At 48.1% G+C, this 23,613-nt stretch overlaps 1 protein-coding gene across 2 annotated transcripts; it reads right to left on the bottom strand.

Moving 5' to 3' along the window:
- Window positions 1-2,131: 2,131 nt before the first annotated feature.
- Window positions 2,132-23,549, bottom strand: NR2E1 (nuclear receptor subfamily 2 group E member 1). Of its 2 annotated transcripts, none has more exons than XM_040474319.1 (9): window positions 22,774-23,549; window positions 17,976-18,121; window positions 14,226-14,313; window positions 12,381-12,616; window positions 10,895-11,041; window positions 8,660-8,756; window positions 8,123-8,272; window positions 7,764-7,869; window positions 2,132-2,310 (listed from the first exon to the last, which is right to left on the bottom strand). In XM_040474319.1, the coding sequence occupies exons 1-9, from the start codon at window positions 22,796-22,798 to the stop codon at window positions 2,244-2,246; spliced, it is 1,062 nt and encodes a 353-aa protein (XP_040330253.1). In that variant the 5' UTR covers window positions 22,799-23,549; the 3' UTR covers window positions 2,132-2,243. The 2 variants fall into 2 exon arrangements, with proteins under 2 accessions (XP_040330253.1, XP_040330252.1); XM_040474318.1 differs by lacking the exon at window positions 2,132-2,310 and adding an exon at window positions 2,329-3,876 and having other exon boundaries at window positions 22,774-23,543.
- Window positions 23,550-23,613: the final 64 nt, after the last annotated feature.

Genomic DNA, 23,613 nt, shown 5'->3' with positions numbered 1-23,613 from the left:
TGAGTCGAAGTCAGACACTCAACTGACTGAGCCACCCAGGTGCCCCTAGGGTTTCCATTTTTATAAGGATTAAGGACAGCAACCACAGTGCCCACCTCTGGTCAAGGGGTTCAGTTCTTGGGCTCCTAAATTGGACTAAAAATCCCTAAACTATAAGTGAAATATTTTGGGGTCCTTAATTCAGTTTGTAAGTTAACCTCCTGTTCTTTCTCTTCCCCAGTATCAAAGGACAACTACAAATGATTCAAGCACAAATGTAAGACCCCCTCACCTAATTGTCACAACATGTAAATAATACTTTTGAAAAGCAGCCCTCCCCGATTGAGAAAAACCATTTGTTAAAGGAGCACGGAAGATTGGTTTTGGGCTGCAGTAATCACTTGCCTAGGTCCATCTTCTCTTGTTTGTATATTCAAATTGCATATATTGGAATGGTAGGACTTAAATCTGTATATTCAGAGACTGCCGTGTCACATCCCCCACAACTCTGCCGCCAACACCAGCCATGGAGGGTATCTGCCTTAAAATCCATGCAAGCACTGAGGTTCTTAAAGTACCCAAACTGCATCCAGTAGAGATCCTAAAGTCCCCGAAGAGAGCGCTATGAGGTTTTTAATTCTGGGCTTTTTCAAATCTTGAAAGCCAGCTTTGATTCTTGCCTATAATGGTGGAGATGCCCAAAACAAAGGCGGTGGGAATCCCAGTGGGAATCTATTCTGTGGCATGTCCCAGGAAACTTACTCCTTTTTAACTTCACTAAGAATGTTTTCAGTGGATTAAGATAGATTATATGATTGTGACAGATTTTATTGTAGGTCAGCGATACCCTTCCGTCCCCCTCCTCCACAAGAGGAGTATACATCCCTGCCCACAGGAAGTTGGGTTTGGCCACATGTGTCTGGCTTGGGCCAGTGCAAAGCGAAAGAATGTGACATGAGCAGCAGCTTCAGATGCGTCTGCGTGGTTTGATTCCGCATCTTGCACTTCTGCATTCTGCCATGCGAAGAAGCTGCTTCGGGCAAGCAGCTAGTCCAGAATGAGGAAACACTGGAGCACACTTGAACCCAAACTCCAGCCTGGAACCAGGCCCGGCCGAGCCCCCAGGGACAGGCAGCCTCCCGTGAGCAAGAAATACAAGTCTGCTATCGTAAGCTCTGAGGGCTATTTGCTATTTAGTATTATTGAAGCAAAACTTGACTAATACATGGTTGGATAGCCTCAGAGCCATTGCTCAGCTTTACCAGATCTTGTTATTGATCTCATATTTGTTTCTGATTCGCTTTTGTCTTATGAAACAAGCCACTTCAGAAACATTTTCGAATCTTTTTGGTGCCTTTCACTAATCTCCTACATTCCCAAAGGTAACCACTATTGTGCAGTTCGTGTGTATCCTACTCGTGTTTGTTTTAAATATTTGTGATATATTTATATACCCATAAACATAATCTGGTATTGTTCTGTAGGTTGTAAAACTTTACATAAACACTCAGCTGTATGTATGTTTTGTGATTCACTTTCCACCCACCCCCACACTGCATTTCACAACACGTACCCATGTTGAATACATTGGCTCTAGTCTATTCACTTTAACGAGGGTAATACACCCGTGGACATTTTCATTGTCAAACATGAACAGTGTTGCAAGGAACATTCCTGCACTCATCTTTGAGTACCTTGCTTTTCTTTAATGCAACTTCTCCTCTCTGTGGACTCAGCAGAGGAGTGCATGCCTGACTGAACTTCCACACGTGCAATCCCTAAGGTTGACTTAGCCAAGATTGGCTAGTACCTGTCCTTCAGACTGTTGCTGGAGCTGCTGCCCAGAAGGAGCCCAAAGCGCCCATGGCCTTGGGCACCTGGGATTTCCACCCCTGGCCTCTGGTGGTGCGGCCAGTGCCCTGAGATTTGCTGGGAACATCTGAACGCACTTTCTACTGCTCCTTCCACATCTTACTTACCAATGTAGATCGTCGCACTTTATCTTTTTGATCACTAAATGATTTCAAGCTCCTGGTCAGGACTGAAATGTTGGCAAGAGAGAGGAGCGAGTGAATGAAGACTCTGCTAATCGGCCTCTTTCTTCTTCACACAGCAATTTTCCTAACAGATGCAATTACATTTGAGAGCTTCAGAGAACAGAATCTTATGTTTTATTTCTTTATTCATCATTTTACAAATGGGATTCACTGTAAAAAGGAAATTGCCTTTGTGGTTCGGTTCTTCAGGCTGGAGTGCTCTGAGCTTCAGTTTTTACACCAGCTGCTGCTGCCACCTTTTCTCTGGTGGGTGAGAACCAGCCAGGGAGGGAGGCTAAGAAATCAGGTAGAGTTCCTTTAAATCCAATATATTTTTATTCTTTGTAAATACAATGAGTACAACCTTTTAACTTCACAAATCAGTTAATTCACTTTGTACAAGAAAAGTTTTACTCATCCTATGATAGTCCAAGTGCTGAATATTTTTCCTCAGTGCTAGTACCTAATAAATCAAAATGTGAAAAGTACAGCAGCTATTTTAAAATGTTTGTTTCTACATTTCCATAAGTATAGATTCATACCAAAGGAGCAGCTTATAGTGTAGGACGGTGTGTGCGTGTGTGTGTGTGTGTGTGTGTGTGTGTGCATGTATGCGTGCATGCGCATTCAAGGCTTTACTAGAAACCGGTTTTCTGAAAGGCATTGAAGAGTCTCAGGCTATTAGCAACGGATCGATCAAGAAAGCTTTTAGCCTCCATCTCCTTGGGGTTCCTTCTGGCATCATGTCTCTGTTCATTTACTCTCTGGTGCGACTGACTGAAACACGAGTTCGGACCCCCATTGCCTTTGGTCGCAGCACTTTGTTAACGGGACAGCAATCTGCCTCATCATCCATCTCCACTTTATTTGGTTTGGCTGTTTTAATTCATCCTCCCTCAATTTGCATTCTTTTAGTAAAGCTCTTCTATTTTTGAGATGTTATCCAACCTGAAGTCTTGGTGAGAGTCTCCTTTTCGTCCACCAATTCCTTTGACAAGGTTGCCTGGCCTATGGTATCAAAGAGAAGGCGGCGGGCGGCCGCCCCCCCCCAACACGGGCACGGCGGGGGAAGCAGAAGGAGAAAAACAAAAGAAAGAGAAAGGAAAGAAAAAAGATAGAGAAAAGCAAGTCTCACGGCATAAGCTACCTTTCATTCACTAACTCGGTTCTGAAGGCCACTTCATGATGTATTACGATAGAAGAAAAACTTTTGATAAAACTTTTGATTTAAGACCTAACCATTATTTTTAAAATAATTTCTCCAACATAAAATAGTTCTGAAGGCTGCTGTCTGATGTTATATACAGAACTATATCTGGTTACCCAACATTATCTGCTAAAAAGGAAAAGAAAGTTCTACCGATGTTTCAGCTTTTGAGAGTTCAGCCTGATCTTCCAGGTAAGAAGCAGAATGTCATGGCCTGTGGCAACCTCCCTACTATAGCCCCCCTTCCCAGGGCGTGGCTCTGCTCAGGTGGTCCTGTGACAACCCCTTTCCTTCCCAGGCTGCCCTACCCTGGCCGAGGCAGCAGGTCAAAGCGACTGGAACTGTTTTGTGTCAATTGGCATTTTTTTTTTTCCTGAAGGCTACACATTCCCAGGTTTATGCTTCCTGAAGGGTTTGTTAGTTGAGGCTTATTCTCCGTGGGTAGAAGTTCATCAGATACTGTCCCATCCTGAAAAGTGGGGACTCAGAGCTTAGATGTCACTGGATTTGTACATATCTGAAAGCAGTCTTGTAATTGGCACGTTGCCGATGGTTTTTTTGAAAAACACTTCTTCTATCGTTGACGGACTAATAGAACGTAAAGCTGGCAAAAGCAACAGGAGTTTTCCAAAGCGACAGGGTTGAGTGGGATATCTGGAATAGGAGAAGCCATGACAGCAAGGTAAGAGCGACGACTCATGGGAATTCACATCTCATACGTGAACGCACACCATCTTCAGCATAATTTCCTGACTGGGCCTCTTTAATATCACACTCTCCCTGCGACAGAGACCTATGCAGGTGCTACTGGCCCTGTTGTGTGGGTTGAATACTTGAGGCATGAAGAACATAAATGATGCTGCCAAAATCACTGTCTTTACATTAGCAAAGGGGTTGCATTTCATTTGGAGAACAGGTAAGTTTAAGAAATACAGTTACTGGGGTGCCCAGGTGGCTCAGTCGGTTAAGCCTCCAACTTTGGCTCAGGTCATGATCTCACTGTTCGTGAGTTTGAGCCCCGCGTCGGGCTCTGTGCTGACAGCTCGGAGCTCGGAGCTCGGAGCCTGGAGCCTGCTTCAGATTCTGTGTCTCCCTCTCCCCCTGCCCCTCCCCCACTCGGCTCTGTCTGTCTTTCTCTCAAAAATAAATAAACATTTAAAAAATTTTTTTAAAGAAATATAGTGCTAAGTGTAGGTCAAATAATACACTAAAGGTTGCCAGTGTCGAAAATAACCATGGTGTTGATGATAAAAGTAGCGATAACATTCACATTTTCTGATTCTCAAGGCTCCCTCATCAGGCTAGTTCCCTCAAATAAAATGGTTTCCTTCTCGAAGCAATTCTCCAAATTATTATTCAGGCATTATACTTAGTCACTCTCAGGAATAATTCCATCCTTATTACACTGCAAATTAAAGACTAAGTTCTGTTGGGTGGCAGTGCCACCCAACTTTCGTGTCAATGAAATTGGCATATAATTAAAGATGTGAGAAATTGCTTAACAATTTCCTCTCTTGATGTCCAACATGCGTCTGTGCTCAGATGTGCAAGTTCGATTTTCTGCTGCCTTTAGATGCCTGTAAGCCACTTCCTCACTGTAGCCCTGATATTTCTTCAGTCAATTGTTTGGAATCAGGCATCCACATACTTTACAGGGAGGTCTCCCTCCACTACAACAAATCACCTGGAGGACTGAGCTCCAGGGACACCTGTCTGTACCCAAGCTGGGTCTAACCCCTGGCCACAAGGTGCTAGAAACTGACAGATATCAAAATTCCTTTATAGGAGCTAGGTAGCTGAACACTGCATTTAACTGACCAATCACTCCAACCTGCAAATAGAATCCAGGGGAGAAATTGTCATGGCTGTCTGTTAGCTTTGGGTACCCAGGAGTCCCTCTCTTCCACCTGATTCGAGGCTCATCATTCTTTCTGAGCCTCTGAGGACCCCAATTGGCTCCTTCACTGCTCACCTTCATAATCACCCAGGGGCAAGGACCACCAGACCACATTTAATAATGTGGTATGGAAATGGTGGAGCTTAGCTACATTTTTTAAAATACCCTAATCCCATCACTTATTCTCCTTGCTCAAAATATCTTCTATGTTTCCTGGAAAGTAATCCCCAAGACCCCCATCTCCCTTCCCCCTTGGTCATTTACTCTCTTCAACAGCTCCCAGGGTCAGGCCGAGCAGCAAGAACCCTGCATTGCGTACGCAGGGGCTGCCTAGACAAGCCTCTGCCATGTCTGCAGCACTCACCCAACATGCTGGAAGTTTCCTACAGTGAGGAACCACTGTGGGAAATAGTAACTTTCAGAAAGGATAGATTTGGGGGAATCCATAGACCATTAACTCTTGATTTTCTGCAAGTAGAAAATCCACTCACCTACTTACCCACTCCTTTCATTTCCTACTTAGGAAAGGACTGGATAGTCAACAAGAATTAATTGTCTGTTAGATGTCGAGTACTGTACTACCTAGAAACAATAACAATGTGTGTGTTTGTGTGTGTGTGTGTGAGAGAGAGAGAGAGAGACAGACAGACAGACAGGCAGGCAGAGACATTGAGAGAGTCTGACTAATCAACATTAATTTTTAGAATATAGGGGCACCTGCGTGGCTCAGTCAGTTAAGTGTTTGACTCTTGATTTCGGCTCAGGTCATGATCTCATGGTTTGTGAGATCGAACCCCATGTTGGGCTCTGTGCTGACAGCACAGAGCCTGTTTGGGATTCTCTCTCTCCCTCTGTCTCTCTCTCTGTCTGTCTCTCTCTCTCTCTCTGTCCCTCCCCACTCTCAAAATAAATAAACATTTAATGAACAAAATTCCATGTCAAAGCAGTTGTGTTCTTTCAATTAATAATTTCCTTGTTTTGAGGCTGGGGTAGAAGTAATATACTTGTCATTTTCCTAAAATAGACTTCTGTTAATTTGTGGTTTAGCTCTCTCAGGTCACCCTAGGAGAAGCTTCTGGTGCACCAGGCCCTCTCAGGCTCCCCTTCCTCTTTGCTGGCACCTCCCATGGCACCTCTACCAGTCCCTCTACTGGCTGTCCCTGCAGCCCTTCTCCCCTGCTGAAGTCCTGCCATTCAAGGACCAGCTCACATGTCATCTCCTCCATCACCCAGCCTTTCCAGACTTTCCTTAGCAACTAGAATTCATCCCTCCCACTCCACACTTTGCTTTTTCTCTCTTCTCTGTCCTCAATTGAATGATCACTTCTGCCTACTTCACGCAATGATAAGGGAAAGTGTCTTTTTCTTTCTAGTGTCCCACAATACTCACCAGGAGCCCCTCACGTAGCAGAGTACTCAGCAAATGCTTGACTGAATCAGTAAGTGGATATCACATTCTTTTCAGTGTAATGTTCTTTATGCCTCAATGACTATAGATGTCAGAGGTCAGATATGACATACAAGTTTGTTTTTAGTGGGGTGGGGGGAGTAGTGCCCAAATTATGTACTGTTCCATTTTATAATTTTGAACAAATATTAAGTGCTTACTATACATTCTGAAATTTAACATGGATGTAAATGTTTAAAACCATGGCACTTTAATTTGAAAGACATATACACATGTACTATCACTCAGCACAGGTTCACTGATATTCCATGGACAAGGAACGGTTTTATTCATTAGTTTTCAAAACAGGATTTATAATAGAAATAAGCAGATCATAGCAGAAGTGGTATCGCCCCCAGTGAATACAGGTGACTTGGTATTTCGCCGACCCCTTATGTGAGAGAGACATTAACTGCCTCTACCCTCTGTTACTCCTAGCAGAGAGTCTATGGGTGATGTTGAGATGATCAAGACAGGTTTGCATGGGCTTCCTTTCAAGGTCAATCGAAGAATAAACAACAGAAGCAACTCTTTTCTAACCTTACATCTACCACAGTCCTAACTTAGGAAGCTCCAGGATTCCACCAACTCTTTAAAAGCCTTTTTTTTTTTTTCATCTTAAAATGGAATCAGAAAGTCTATAACTCTTGGTGGACTTGTCCATTGGTGCCAGGAGGAGTACTGCTGGAGCTCCAGTGGCTGAGAGGTCCTACAACTAGCCAAGAATATTCTCTGCCAGTGGGCCCTGCTTGGCCAGAAGTTGCTATGACTCAACAGAACTCAGTGGATACCAGTCATCAAAGCCAAACAGCAATCATGATGGGGCTAAAGATGGCCTCTCAAGGATGATGTGACCACTCTCTAATATATCAGCTAATATACCACTTTGGCCTTCATTTTTGACCTTTCCCATAACAGGGTCCATTCACACAAATGTGTTCAAATGTTTTGATGGATCAACTTGTTCAGCCAGGACAGCCATAAGGGGTCTGGCAATGCTTTCATTTGGATAATCTAATCTTATCTGCTCCTCTCACCCATCCTGTGCAATAGGTGAGGACACAGATTCTAGCTAAATTAACTGGCTGGCAACAGGATGACTAGTCACAGGGTCTGAACTGGCTTATTACTGCCTGCTCACACATTCACAATGGAAGCAATTTTCTTAAGTGCACGTTCAAGGCAAACAAGAGTCACCTGGTATGGATGTAGCTGTTGAGGGTTAGCTGAGCCTCATCTTGAAGGGCTGCGATGGCAGCAGCATTCCGGAAACTTCTCAGTTCAGAACCACTGTGTGTAGGAACTAGAAATGAAGACCAGGAAACTGTGATAAGCGACACAGGAAATGCAGACGGGAAAGCAGCCCTCTGGACATGGATGGCTAGCAGGAGAACAGTAGGGTCCCCATTGTCGAGAATGGGGCCAGCCTAAGAGTATCAGCTCCCTTAAAAACCATCACCTCTTTTTGCAATGATCAGTCTGGACTTTGAGGTGGCGGAATTAGGGAGGTGGCAAAACTGTGGAAGGAGAAGAGACAGGGGTTGGCGTCTGCCTACCAGCTTTGAAAGTGACGATGCATTTTAGACAGGCAAATTCGGTAGCATCTAACCGGAGTTGTCTAAACCGAGCCACCACCTCTTGTAAAGCTTGTATTTCAGATATGATCTTGTTCAGCTTCTGGGAATCTGTGTTGTCACCATTCATGCCTAGAATAGAAATATGGAATAAATGCTCTAATATGAAGGCATTTTCATGATTTAATATTGATTTTTGACAGAATTCTGCATATCAATATCTATTCAATTGTCACTCTAAGATATCTGATTCCGTGTAAACTGGCTATATTGTATGAAAGTTAATATAAAATCTTCTCTTGGATGATAACAAACACAGTAATTTGCATTTAAATAACAATGCAAGCAGTCATGAATACAACAAAACAACATTATTTGCATTTAAATATAGATTTATAAATGACAGGTATACTCTATTGTTCAGCAGGAATTTGTTATTCTTTACATGTTGTTCTTTTTTCAGTAATGTATTTTTATGGTAATTTCTACAACAAAGTCATTAAATTGTGCAATTCTTACCAGATACAGCCAGTAGAGTGTTAGCATCAACCGGAATGGCCCATTGTGCTATTCCTAGAACAAACAGTTCTCTCCAAGCATCTTCCAAAAGCATCAGCTGTCATACAATAGATGTATAATATAATATAGTGTGTAATTTATAAATTTATAAACAATTTCAATATGTAAATTTCCATTATTTTAAAAAGTGTTTTAAATGCCTGTCTTGGTAATTTTTCCCCTGAATATTCTAGCTTTCTTTTCTTTTCCATATTTTCTTTTTTGAAAAGGTGCCTATAGATAAGCACATGCATCTGAGAGTCAGCCATTCCAATTCCCCAAACTTTGCTTCCTCTGGAAAGGGGTTTACCCTTCATTTCCTTGCATCCATTCATTCCTGACCACCTAGAATCTTCTCCAGAGACCCAGGCTCTATGAAATGCCACCAGCAGCTCAGCAGGTGATCCCTTTCATATAAAATACTGATATTATCAGGGTCGAGGATTATAGACTAAGCGTGCAGATCTGGGCCCCCATCTTCCTACAAGGTTGGGGGGCTGGGCAGGGAGCAAGGAGAAATCACTAATTCCCAAGAGGCATGCAGGGAAATCAGGGTGTAATTATGTTAATCGGGTTTTGCTGAGTTTACCTCATCTCACTGCCTGATTTTTCTGAGACTCATAAGTGGACAGCATCAAGGTGCTTGTCATTTTCATTCTAAGAAAATGTGCTACTGAATATTTAAAATGAAAATCTGGCTCCTTTTCCAAATTAATATACTGGATTCCACTCCATTGCAGTTTGCTTGTTGTTGAAGGGTTTCCACTGAAGGGCTAAGTGGCAGACAGTAAGTAAATTTTGTTTGTATTAAAGAGTATACAGATACCTGTTTTGAGAAAAAATAGCCAGTGTGCACACATGCACGTGCACACACATGTGCACACACACACACACACACACACACACACACACACACAAACACACATACACACACACAGCAAATGGTTAGAGTCAGCCAGTAAACCTGGTCAAAGATAGAACCTAACCATTTTGAAAAAAATCTGTTTTTGAAAAATCTCTCAAAAACCAGCCAATTCTGGATGATTTATGTGAAGGGATTTCCTTTTGAGAGCTAAGAGCTGAATTGTGAAGGCTTGTAACCAAAATCACAATAAGACCAAAGGTTTAATTTTGAAAATGCTTTATTTTTAGTTTTATTGCATTAAGTACAGAAAATAATACTTTAAAAATGCAAGGTAAACAATATCTAATTCTGACCATGTCTGAAAGTCCAGGCTATGGAAAAAAAGAACATCCCATGCTAGAAGATTAAATGTTTTGAGCACATTGCTAGGTCTGTCTGTAGGAAGGATGCTTCATATTAAAGGGCACTATCATGCTTTAATTAGGTATAAAATGAATTAAATAAATAAACCATTTGCTTTTAAAACTACTTATTAGCTTTTGGGAAGTTTGTCATTAATTTCCATGAATGTCTGGGTAACAGCCAATAGTTATTATGAACACTTCATTTTCTTTTTTCCCCTCAAGATTAGAAAAATTCCAGCAGAAGCTATTTCTGATATTCCTAACAACAAAATTTCTGGCTTTTGTTACAATGTAATTTTTAGCAGCACATACTCTTTCTCCCTCTGAATGTCATTTACAACTGCAGAATTATGCACAATGCCCATGTGTTTACAAAACCTCTAAAAGTACTTAAAGAATCAAGGGAGATCCTAGCCTAGAGTATGCAGTGTACCCTTTAACTGTACATGCTGATAAATTAGTGGTCAAGGCTGTATCACAATGGAAAATATAAAGCTCTGGGACATAAAATACTAAGACTAGCCCTGAAAATATTACAGGGGAATACTCTCATCATCTATTTCTCTCAGGTCCAATATTCTTAAGAAACATCGTTTTATTAGCAATTTTAAATATCATTAAGATTTCAAAAATTTGTGATTCAATTAAACAGAGAGAGAGGGAGAGAGATGTTCTTCTATATTTGTTTTTCATAGCCCAGATCTAACTTTCCTGAAATAACATAATTGCATCTCTTAGTAAGGGTTCCATAGCTAGATATTTTGAACCCACAGTAGGAAGCTAGTAAAAATCGTTTTCCCATTGCTGCTAGGAAAGGATGGCTGGCCTTCGTGATTTATCCAGATAACCTCCAGTTTCATAAGGCTGGTGACTGTTGTTTTTTACCCACCCCCCTTCCCCGAGAGCTCAGTACCCTCTTGGTCATACCTGGTCCTGCAAAGATAGCGTGGAGAAAGCTGGTACACTCTTAGCCCACTTGATGCTCATAAACAGAAGCCTGGCAGCTGATTCACACACTGACTCTGTGGCCACTTCATACAGATACATTGGGGTCCCATTCACTTCATGGGGGTACTAAGCAGGGAAGAAAGAGAAACACCAGGGAGTGAGGAAACCACAGCTTTGCAAGAAGAGCCAATCTTTTAATTTTCTAATTAGAACAGGGAAGGAGACAGGAATTTGGGTGTTCTGCTGAAACATGCAGTTGCCATTGGTAGATAAAAAACAAACATCTGTATCTATAGACTTTGAGAAATAACCTCTGGGAAAGGCCCATTTCCAGTCTTTGGGGGCCCATTCCTTCCAGAGGGGCATCTGGTTTTTCTGTCCCCTGTGGCAAGTTTTCCTCAGGCTGAGCAAAGTGCCGGGCCTGTCTCCCAATTTAGACAAGAGCTGCTTGCATTTGTGTAAATAAAAATAGATGTGAAAAAAGTATAAATTAATAGGCATCCCAAACACAAATATGCATATGAGTATTTTTAGAAAGGATTAGTATATTATGGAAATATTTCAATTAGACATCTTAATCATTCACAGAGCATTCCCATTCATAACTGACAACATATTCATAACACTACTTTCCCAAGCTTATTATACACATCAAGGGTAAGAAAGCAATATTAAATATTGTGCTTGTGTGTGTGCCCAGGTGTTTGGCTTCCTTGCAGAGTGGGGCTGCAGCTGGCCCTCCCCTTCTCGGCCTGGAGTGGGTGCTTTGGGTAGGTACCAGCTGGAAGCCTGGAAGGCAGTCCCTAGGTGGCAGCCTTTTGAAATGGTTCAGGCTGTGGCCCTGCTAAGTAGAGACTCAGTCGTGATATAAATACATGCATCTCAGAAAAGAGGGAAGGGAGAGTGGAAACTGAAGCCAGATTCCTCAAACTGTCCTAACAGGGTGAGCTCCACACATTGTTGTTGCATTAGAGACCCACAGCTTTGCCCAAGGAAACAGATCCCTGAGATCTGCAACTCAGGGACTCTTTTCTACCAGCGGTAGCCAACTCCTCTTTGCTAGAAACAGAAGTGCTCTTCTGGTCTCCAGAAATACCTAGGTTGTTCAGCCAGGGCTCCACACCAAGGGCTTTTTTTTTTTTTTTTTTTTTTTTTTTTTAACAGGTGCATGTTCCTGGGCCCCACCTCAAATTTGCAGAAACAGACTCTATGGGGAATGGGCCAGGGAGTCCACATTTGTAGCCATCTCAGAGAGTGACTTTACTGCCCACTAAAATTTGAGCACTCCTGGCTGAACAGGGAAAAGTAGGGAGGGGGCCTACAGCTCCCTGCAGAGCCTGACTCGGCACCGCACGGTGGCCAGGTCTATCTTTTGCTTGATCCCTCCCCGCTCAGAAGAGATGGGCAGGCCCTTCTCCTCCCTCAGCTAGGCACCAGACTCCCCGAGTCCAGCAGGGACACGAACCTTGGGCGTGGGCTGAGCCAGACTCACGAGAGTCTGCCGCTCCGGGGTGGCGGACACGGCGGCCAGCTCCAAGCCATGCGGCTCCAGCTGCGTGACTGCGGTGAAGAAGGCTGGCGCGGGCAGCGCTGCGGAGGGGAAGTGCGCAGCCGCCCCGTTCTCTTCCTTATGTCCACGGAAGTAGAGAGCCACCTGCTTGCGAATGGTGGACGTCCGAGGCCCCCGCTCGTGCTGCACCGCTGCAGAGACAGACAGATGGACGAATGCCCAGGGATCAAAGACTGGACAACACTTAGCCGCTGCCGCTCTCCCGGGCCAAATGCCCCATCTGGGCAGGCAAGGTCACTAGAGAGGTGAAGAGAGGGAGGGAGAGGGAATGTGTGCGCGGAGGACGCTCTGACAATGTCTTACACTGGAGGCATTAGAGAGCTGAGGCTGAGAAGCGGAGCCGGGCCCCAAGTGTCTGATAATGGCCACGCCTCAAGCAAGACTAGGTGTGCTCTCTGTGGGTTCAGGACTCTTTCCCACCCAGGGTGGTCGCAGGGAAACCAGAAACCTTCTGGGCAGGAGTAGTCAGATACCCTTGCATGCGACAAAAGGGAGAGGGAGCATTGCACCCAGCCAGGCACAGCGTCCCTGCACACTTTTCCTGCTCCCCCACCTCCACCCCCGCCGAAATGGCTTTTGGCCTCCTAGGGCGTCAGGAGAAAAAGACCCGAGCCCGAGCCCGAGCCCGGGGCACACTGTGGGATGGAAAGAGGGAGCGCCCGTCTTGGAGTGTGCTGGAGGAAGGCAAGGGAGATGTGACAATTACCGCCAACAGTTTAAACAAACAAATTAATTCAGGGCAATCTTCCGTTCGCAGAGCTTGACAACTTGTCAATACACAAGTTCAACAGGTTGGACGCTCCCTCCTGCTTCCTGTGCCGCGGAGGAAGGATCACTCCCCAGTGGGCGCTGTGCCTCCTGGTGCTGCCACCCAGCCCGGCCTGTCGCCAAGGCAAAGTCCTCTCAGCATCCTATCCTGAGACCCCATTCCTCCCTTTCGGCCAGGACCCCCCCCCCCCCCGCCCCGCAACCCAGGCCAGGCCTGGGGCGCCCTCGCCAGGACACCACCGGGCACGCACTTGGACTAAGCTCTTTGCGCAAGAAGCATCTTACTGCCTAGTTCTTGCTGCACGCGTTTAAGAGCCTTCTGGGAGTTGGGTGTCAGAGGCACCCCCACGCATCACCCTGCCTCTCCAGCCTCTCTTTGTAAAACCGAGAGAAGGCCCAGAAAAGGCCCAGATCGCCACAATGGCCATCCTGATTTTGGAATCTTGAATTAGCAAACAAGGGCTTGAAATTCCGAGTGCTTGAGTCTCTGCCCTCCCTCCTCCGACACAGTGCCCCAGTCCCCACGATCTCCACCCTCGAAGTCTATCCAGACTGCGAGATTCTGCGGGAGACTAACAGGCTTAGAACTGGCCACAAAAGAGCTGCAAAGAGAGGCTAGAAGAGGTATTAGGATGTGAAGCAGGAAATACCGCGCGTGTGTGCCCAGCAGACTGGGGCTCCCGGCATCGCGGTCTCCGTAGGGGTGGTTATGGGGCACAAGTTTCCAATGTGGCCATGGGCCATACTTGGAGAGTTCCATAGGATAGGGACTGGGGGGAGAGTTCCATAGGGGGTGGGGGCTCATGCAGAGAGACGGAAGGATATGACTGAAAGTCCGAGGCCAATTCCCAGCATCTGGAAAGATGTGCTGGGGAGATGATTTACATTCATTGGAGTGCCACGTATTTTCTGTACATATAATTTGCTTACTAGTCAACCAACATTAGAGCGATAAAAAGCGGTACTGATTACCATCTTTGTTCATGTTGACTTCCAAACACTTCTTCAGCCGACACGCCCTGCACTGGTTTCTGTGCGTCTTGTCCACCGGGCAGCCTCCCTGGAACAGAGCGCAGGAGGTCAGCGGCCCCAGGGCCTTTAGACTGGAGACGCGAAGCCGGCGCCAGGTGGAGGGAAACGTGGAGGCGGGAACGGACCCCGCCACGGACCTAGGAGCTGCAAGCCTGGGTCCGCCAGACTTAAAGGTCTTGGGCATGAGCAGGGCCAGGCAGAGAGAGGGCTGGGATTCCAGGGGCTACTTCAAAAGGAACAGCCCCTGAGCCTACGAAAGTGGACAAGGAGGAAAAGTCCTTCTCAAAGCAGGTGAAGGGTCCCAGCGCCTGGTTGCCCGACTGCTGTGCTGGAAGGAGCTCTAGAGGGGAACTTCTTCCAGGCGCGGAGGTGGTGCAGCAGGAGCGACACTTTTCAGTACCGAAGACAGCGACCTGGCCCAGAGGCGGAGGCGTCAGAGCTGGGCTGGGAGCAGGCATGCTGGTCGGGATCGCCGCTATGTCCAGAGTCTACCTCTTTCTGTTACTTTCTGTCAGATAACTCTCTCCCACTTATTCTTCACTATGCTGTTTCCTTACTCTTGCCTTTGTACCTGAAGCCATTCTTATAACCAGCATGTGAAACTTGTCTTAAAGACTTGCCTCAGCACAGATTCATGGAAACAAAGCCATTCCTGGAAAGTGAGCAGAAGCCAGAGTGATTAAGAGGGCAAGACCTACAGAGGTGAGGATGGGAAAGGAAGAGTCCAAGGCCTAGGCAAAATCTACAGATGCCCACTATGTAAATATGACCAGAAAGATGATGTGATGGACTGTCTGACAAAACGATAATATGGACTGAGAAAATTGGCATTATAACTGGGGGAAAAAAGAGCTAATTACTGACTTACAAATATTTATTTGAGATGCACGAGAAAATAAATGTTTTAACTAATGACACTTTCTGGGAAACTATTGGCTATTAGAAGAGGAAATTTCAGGGGCGCCTGGGTGGCTCAGTCAGTTAAGCGACCAACTTCAGCTCAAGTCATGATCTCACGGTTTGTGAGTTCGAATGCCATCGGGCTCTGTGCTGACAGCTTGGAGCCTGAAGCCTGCTTCGGATTCTGTGTCTCCCTCTTTCTGTTCCTCCCCCGCTTGCACTCTCTCTCTCTCTCTCTCAAAAATAAATAAAGATTAAAAAATTTTTTTAAAGAAGAGGAAATTTACAGAGAAAGTTTCTAATGGAACTTCAGTGTTCATTCAGTGTTAGGTGTTATTACTGAGGGAACTTATACATAGATACATATAGTCACAGCTACATATGCATTTTATACACCAAAAATACAGAATAAGTTTGGTGCTCTCCTGTGTTTATACGACTTGCTACTGTTACATGTACAGTGGGAAGAAAGAGAATATAATAAATGCATTTTATTTTGCTTCATAACCTAGAAAATTCATATACTCTGAATTTGGAGTATGCACACTTTCTGAAATAGCCCTTAGGAAAAAATAACACACTTGAATATACTTTTTTATGAGATCCCACCCTTCTGATTTAAAGTATGTTGGGGCGCCTGGGTGGCGCAGTCGGTTAAGCGTCCGACTTCAGCCAGGTCACGATCTCGCGGTCTGTGAGTTCGAGCCCCGCGTCGGGCTCCGTGCTGACAGCTCGGAGCCTGGAGCCTGTTTCCGATTCTGTGTCTCCCTCTCTCTCTGCCCCTCCCCCGTTCATGCTCTGTCTCTCTCTGTCCCAAAAATAAATAAACGTTGAAAAAAATTAAAAAAAAATATGTTGAGGTAATATTTACAATAAAGGTGGGGCAGAGGTTCATAATAATTTCCATACGTTTTAATTACTGTTAACAATAAATTAGAATATTATTTATCTAATCTTAGAATAAAAGAGATAAAGGAAATAATCTTTGCTTTCTAAGTGAATTCTTTAGGGCATCTTTGAGGGCCAGTGTAATAGCTCAATGTAAAGAGGTTTAGAGAACTTGTTATTAAATGCAGTCATATATCTATCCTCAAATGTCATCTTCCTAGTATTCTGATAAACAAGCTAATGCAAAATCGAAGCCTTCATTTGTTCTTAAGAGTGTCTTGAAATCAGATCATATGTATATAAATATCTGAAGCTTGAGAGAAAGATGAGTGCTTGAGCTCAGCCCATTTATTCTCTCTGTAAGGAGAGGACACCAAGCCTGATGAGTCTATTATCAGTCCTTTACAAGGACTTGGACTGACATCAATATGTTTGAATTGATAGCCAACCCCTTTGAAAATATCAGGCATAACATCTGAGATTTTGATTCCCCAATTCTGTGCATTGCATAAAATTAAAAGGTAATTTAAGTAGAAGCCTGCTCAAATCTGAGGACCCACAGTAATCTCATATTCCTGCGAGGCTACAGGGATACAGCCCTGCATGTGTATAATGTGATGTGTCCATATGGTGAGCTAGAAACTGATACAGAGCTGTGTACCCAATTAAACAGGTAACAGGGCTGGAGTTCCAAATAACTTATCCAAATGTAAATATCATCATGTTTTTGTTGATAATCCAAATCTATTGGAAATTAATATGAGCAGACATAGCTTTAGAAATAGAATAATTCACTAGCAGCAGACAATATTTGTGTATGTATACACATATATAAATATTAATTAGTGAAGATGTTTTACCATTTTGGTTACCAAAGGATGACTTCTGACTAATACTTTCTCCAGGATCTTCTTGGGAGTCAAAGTGGTGGCTCTGTGCTGAGGGTCTGTGTGCCTGGCTGAGGAGAAGGCAAAGTGTGGGGCCAAAAGGCTGATCTCCTTAAAATGAGCCTATTGCTGAGCTGGGAACTGAGTCAGGGGGTCCTACTTGCTCTTTCTGGAAGCTTTGGCTCACTCTCAGCCCATGCTCTAACCCCCTTGTCTCTCTGAGACAGTTCTGCTTGCTCAAAACCAAAACACAACCAACCAGGCACATCTTCTAAGCAGAGAAAGAGAAGACATGGGAGTCTTGGAGAGGATCCAATTTACCTCTTCCTTGAGAGTCTTCTTTTCCTGTGCACTCTGCCTTTCCTGTGACTCCGCCTAGCTAAAGTCACATGGGTGCTGAAGCCCCACTGACCACTACCAGAGCAGTCCTGCTAGTCTGAAGTTGAAAGGACACAGCCCTTCACAGGGCAAGCCCTCCGTGTTCCAAATGATCATGCTCACTTTGGGGGGCAACCTTGACTGAGATGCCTTGTGCCTTTTCCTTCTACCATGGCAGGCAGTGGTCAGGTCACTGAGCTTGGGTGCTGCTAGGAATGTGGGTGGGGTGCAGGCAACAGAACATAGCCTTTCTCCAGATTGCACTTGTGGTTTAGATTCTGAAGTTCCTTAGGTCCCCTTCTCTGGCTTCAAAGCCACTGGGTGTGGGCCATACCCTGTGTCAAAGTGTGTCAAAGGATTGCAAAAAGTGGGACGTGTGTGTGTGTGTGTGTGTGTGTGTAGGGAGGAGCCGGGATTTCAGATTTTCCCCTGCAAACTCTGTATCTTCCCTTAGCTCTTCCCGCCTTTCCCACGCGGAAGGGCCTCTGAGCGTTGAGGCGGGAAGGAGGGAGAGGAAGGGAGAGGTCAGAGCTTGGTCTCTCCCCAGCAGCCTGGAAACTCGGAGGAGGCCTTGGCACAAACAAAGAAAGGGGAGGCAGCAGACGGAAGCCGGGCGGTGCAGCCCTGGCCGAGGTACCTGGTTTCCAGACTTGCAGACATACGTCCTATTCCTTCGGATACTCCGTTTGAAAAACCCCGAGCAGCCGTCGCAGGCGTAGACCCCGTAGTGTTTCCCCGAGCTGCGGTCGCCGCACACTTTACAGGGGATATCTAAAATACGGCCTGAAATCGCAGGAAAGACAGGGAAGGGGGGAAGGGGCGAGAGGGAGAGGAGGGCGGAGAAGAGGGAGGAAAGGGGAGCGGGAGAGAGAGATGCTAAGCAATCTGACCTCTGAAGGGATTAGCACCGAAGCTGCGGTAAAAGCAAATAATGAAGTGATTTTATAGCCAAACTTTTTTTCCTTGAGCAAGTGTCAGTTTCCTACAATGAGCATTATTCATGCACCGCTACATGTATTTGGGTCTCTTCTAATCGCTGAGACCCATTTTGGAATAAAAGATTACAGCAGGCCGGGGCGGCAGCACGGCCGCCGCTGCCTTTCTGCTCCGCGGAAAGTTTGGCCGCGTCCCTCCCCCGCTCTCGCATTAAACAGAGAAAGTTGTTAGCGCGCGAGGAGACAAACTTGAAATGTAAAAGGGGAAAGAAGAAAAACAAACACGGCTGGAACCGGGGATGGCAGCTGGAAGGCAATCGAGTTTTCTCTGAGCTGCCGGGCGGTTGTTATTATTAGGATTATTATTGTAATGCTAATACTAGGATTATTAATGATAATAAGGGTAGTGGTAATTGCCCAACTTTCGCTTTACCTATTTTAAAAAATGCTTAGTGGATCGCTTTTGAGAAATTATTTCTTTTAAGAAAAGAACATTTTCCCCCCAAAGGAACTAGGACCGGGCTGGGCAAACGAGAGAGAGTGACGCGTGTGCGATCCCTTAGCAGGTTAGCGCGGGACAGCCACCCCCTTCTCCCTCCACTCCCCAAGTTCTTCTTCCTCAAAGACCTGTCTCCTCACACTAGATCTCGGTTGGGTCCCTTCCTGCCTGTAGCTGGTTTCTCTAGACTGTCCTCCACCCTTATTGGCCTCGACAGTCGCCTGGTTTAAGAGAACTTTCCCTGGAATCTCCTCAAGCCTGGGGTGGCCATGGACGTTGGAGGAATGTTAGGGAGAGAGGGTTGTATCCCAAAATTCAGAAGAGAAGGAACTATTTTCTCTAAGGTTCAAGAGTCCAACAAGCCTGAAGAGATTTATAGGGACTTAGAAATCTTTCCTCCCACAAAGTATTAAAGTGTTAACATTTTGGTAGTAACAACAATGATAGTAATAATTAACTTCTTTACATTAAATTTTCAAGTCGCTACTCGACCAAAAGCCTCCAGTCTGGGGCCGAGATGCCTCCGCCTCGATGAAACTCGACAGTTGCTCCCTGGGGCGCTCAGGTTCGGGAACGCTATCAGGCTGGGGTGCAGAGAAGCGAGTCAGAACAACCCCGCCAGGGGAATAGAGAAGGCGTGGGCCCCACGTCGGGAAGGGCCGCTGAGGTCTCAGAAGTGGAAACTTGCTCGTGGATTTTGAGGCGTCCTGGTAGGCGCGAACCCCTGACCAAGGCCTAGGAGGAGCTGCTGGGGGCCGGGAAGGAGGGACTTAGGGAAAGCGCCGGCGGCCAGGGTGGGGGTGGGGGTTCGGGAACGACCAAGCTCGGCCTGGGTAATTACAACCCCGCCATAGCACCTGCCTATACAGCCACCAGTGACCCGTCAAAAAGAGTAGCATGGGAATTCAGACGGCGACAAAGGCCGGTGGGGGAGGCGCGCGGCGAGGCGACCACCGCCTCGACGCCCCCTTTCCAGTACGGTGGGAGGAGAAGTTGTGCTGGGGGGAGGAAGGGGCTGGAGAGCTCCAGGCGACGCCACAGCGGGTCTTGTCCCTCACCCCCTTGGGCCTGTCAGTGCGCCCAAAGGAACTCACAGCCGCCCAGCAACCGGGGACGCGAGCTCTGCTGCGTCGCACTCACGCTAGAAACAGTCAACTTGGTTTCCATATTTTGCAACCATCGTTCCCAGCATGACACACGCCCTCTGGCTGAGCGGGGGTCCATGTTTGGGGTTCAGCAATCTTGTCGCCCCAGCTGTCTTCTTCCCGGTAGCAGTTTTGATGATGCCAAGATGAGCGCGCAGGAGGAGCAGTGGTGGGCTTTCTTTTCCCCCCGCTTCCCATCCAGACAGAGGACAGGGACGCACATCTCTGGAGAAACCCATGGGACGCAGGGAGGACCAGTGCAGGGTGGGTGACTCTCCTCCAGCTGGGGCGGGGTGCGGGGCTCCTCGTCAGTCGGCCCCTCGGGGCCTCCACAGCTGCGGGTCGGCCCTGCCACGGAGCAGACCTCCGAGTCACGGCTCCTGGGGCAGATTAGAGGCAGGCGTACTCGCCCGGGGCGGGGCACAGGAGGGAGGGACGCGAAAATTCCGGGGCATAGCGGGTCTGCGCCTCAGACTCCGCCACCCAGCCACGTAAAGGTGACTTGGGGTCACGAGACAAGCTGGTTGACCCCGTTGCAAAGCTCCTCTCATTTAGCAAACCGAGCGAGCTCCGACGTGAGGCAGGCGGGAGTTTCCTGAGGCTGGAAAACCGTTCTTAACTTCCCTCGCCAGGGGGTCCCCTCAGGGCTTTTTGTGTGTCATAATTGCCTAAAGATATATGGCAGCTTCGATTACTGTAATTACCATCAGAGGCTGTTGAAAGAAGTTAGTCTGGGCTGCAGGGGTGACTGGCCGGGGTCTTGTTACCACCCAGGCGGGGCTCCCGGGTGACATCGCTCTGCCCTCCAGCTGTGCGAAACCGAGCGAGGCGGGGGCCGCAGACCTCGCGGCCCGGCTCGGTCCTGACCTCGCCCGCTGCGCGCCGACCTCCTTGCCGCCCGGGGCCCGAGGGCCGCAGGTCTCGGGCCCGGCTGCCGCCACCTGTCTGGAGAAGGCCGGGATGCAGCGGCGCCGCGGGCGGGGGCCGCCTTCCTGCGGGCCTGAGAAACTATAACAGCTGCGGCCGAACCCGCGCCGGGTCTCAGGCTTCCGAGGCCGAACTCGGGCCCTTGGGAAGTTGGAAAGCTCCCAAGTTTCCCCAGCGTGTCACTCAGCCGTTCTTTCTGAGTCCGGGCGGTTCACCTAGGTGCCAGTCCGCGGGTGCGGGCCCCCAGCGAACCGAGCTTGGCGCCTGCCCCTTCCCCCTGTTCCGAGGCCTCGCTTTTCAGGCGCCCCCCGCCACCCCAACACGCATCAACCCCGCCGACTCCTCACCCCAAGTGGGCGAACGAGTCCGAGGCTCCTTACTTCTAGGGAAGAAGGCGAGGGCCTGTCTCAGGGCGAAGTAGCCAGGAGGCCTGCCGAAGCCCGCTGGCTTCTGTTTTTGCATTAGAGGCTCGGAATGCTGCAGAAAAGGTTGCCTTCTGCCCCTCCAGGGGAGGACCTCACACTCCAGAACCTGGGCCACAAAAAGCCAGGCCGCCTCGCTTCCCAGAAATTGGAGCAGCAAGGGCCAGCGTAGGCCGGAGGCTAACTGGAAACGCCAGGCCTCCGCAAGGGTCGGCTCTGATTTGTGCGGCGGCAAAGTTTCCTGCTCTCTTCCCTCTGCCCTGGTTCTAAACATCTCTCCGTTTCTCTTTATTGTTCACGTTCACTTCACTTGCATTTTTAAAACGGTAACACCCAAACCAAAGCGAACAGATAAAGTGAATTGCTTGCCACTTAAGTGGGACTTCATCATCAGTTCTCAGAAGTATCTTGGATTCTCCCAACTTTCAAAGACTCAAGACAATGAGGGCGTGAGGGGAGGGGGTGTTTGAGGAAAGCAAGGAGCCGCAAAAATGCTATAGGCAAAGACAACAAGGGCGGCGGGAGATCTCCGGGACGTAGCGACTGCGGCGGGGGGCTACCTCCAGTCTTGGGCCCCGGAAAAGGCAGCCCTGGGCCACCGGAAGGCGGGAACTGAAATGCCCCCCGGGAGATCCGAGCCTTGCGACAACGCCCGCCCAGCGCCGGCTCGGGCCTCCACATTCTCGGGTTCCGCAGGCACCGGGAGAGCAGATGCCCTCACACACACAGACACGGAGCCCCCCACTCTGGCGTCTGGGGTTGGTTAGAGATCAGCCACGGCTCGACATTCTGACGGGGAGCTACCAGCTAGGCAAGTTTGAGGGAGGAGAGAAGCGCGCGAAGGGAACAGGCCGCACACTCCTGCCTCTGCCGAGCTCCCGCTCGAAAAATCCTTGGGATTAGGGATTTGGTCCCCTCTTTGCTAGAGCGGTTCGCCATACTTTAAATTCCCCAGTTATGACCTACGCGGATTTAGGATTAAGGAAAATGTGACTTTTAAATTGTTTCTGCTTCCCAGTTTGCAGGATTATTTGAAATAACTAGAAACGGGGTGCAAAGCATTCCTTTCAAATCCGCTTTGCGCAGAGTTGCTTTTGCGCGCTGGAGCTCGGAGTTTTGAGCGAGCGTGTTATTGTGCTGCAGCCTGGAGCTGCGGCCTAGTTCCCGCCCCCCGTCGACACTCCCCCCCTCCCCTTTCCCCGCACCTGGTCTCTAAGCGGATGCGACTCGCGGGACTGGCGGGCTGCATGGGTCTCAACCTTCCCACCAAACCGGGGGGGGGGGGGGGGGGTGAAAAATCAAGCAATCCAGAGGTAACGAGACCTACCCGGCTCCAGGATTAATCTGGTTGGTCTGGCTACAAGCAGCTGGGCCAAAGCGCACACGCCGCCGGAGTCCCTTTCCCGGGCTCGGAGCCGCAGCGTTCCGGGCAGGATATCCCCGGACTCCTCTCCCGCCCACCCCAGGCTGCGCGCCTGAGCCCCGCGGCGGCCCGAAAGGTACCCACTTGTTGATCCGGCCGGCTTGCTCATGCTGGCTGTCCCGGGGCGGAGCGGTTGGTGGGCGCTGCCCGAGTCCCGGCCGGCAGCGCCCGCCTCGCCGCCGGGCGCCGCAGCTCTCCAGCCGCCCTCCAGCCTGCAGGCTCTCGGGCCGGACAGGTGGGTGTCGGTTGCGCGCTGCGCTGCTCCCTGGGCGCTCAGAATTCGTTCCACAGTGGGAATTTAAGCATCCTCAAGTTTCTTCCCGGCTCTTGCAAAACCGCAGCTGCTGGGAATGTTGCTTGGTATGGACACACGCATGGACAGACAAACGGAGAGACGGACGGGCAGATCGAGGAAGAAGGGAGGAGGACAGCGAGAGAGGAATAGTGAAGGGCAGAGACGGAGACACGAAAATGGTCTTCCTACGGAGCAAAAAGGACAAGATCCCACTCTTTCCCCATCCCTGTCTCTCAGTCTTCAATTTCTCCTTCTACATTAGGCATGCAGAGTGTGGCCAGATCTCTACAGACCGCTGCTCTTTTAAGGAAAGAAGGAAAACACAACCGCAGTCTCAGGCAGATGGGCTCGGCGCTGCCCAAACCAGAGAGCGGAGTGGGAAACTAGATTGCTGGGAAGTCTTCCGAGGGAACAGGCAGCCGGGTCCCAGTTTCCGGGGAGAGCCGCGCACTGAGCGGCAAAGGGTCCCCGAAGTTCATTACCCCGTGACTTTGTGCTTGTCGCTGCGGGCTGGGTCCCCTGTAATATCTCCAGAAGCGCTCTGACAGGCAGCCGCGGGGAGGGGAATAGGGCGTCCCTGGCCCACTTAGCTTTTCCCCCAACTCCTGGCGGGGTCTGACGTCAGCCAT

Source organism: Herpailurus yagouaroundi, unplaced genomic scaffold, assembly GCF_014898765.1.
Source record: "Herpailurus yagouaroundi ecotype Mexico unplaced genomic scaffold, PumYag 139, whole genome shotgun sequence".
NCBI lineage: Eukaryota > Metazoa > Chordata > Mammalia > Carnivora > Felidae > Herpailurus > Herpailurus yagouaroundi.
This window is presented reverse-complemented; position numbering and strand designations above follow the sequence as displayed.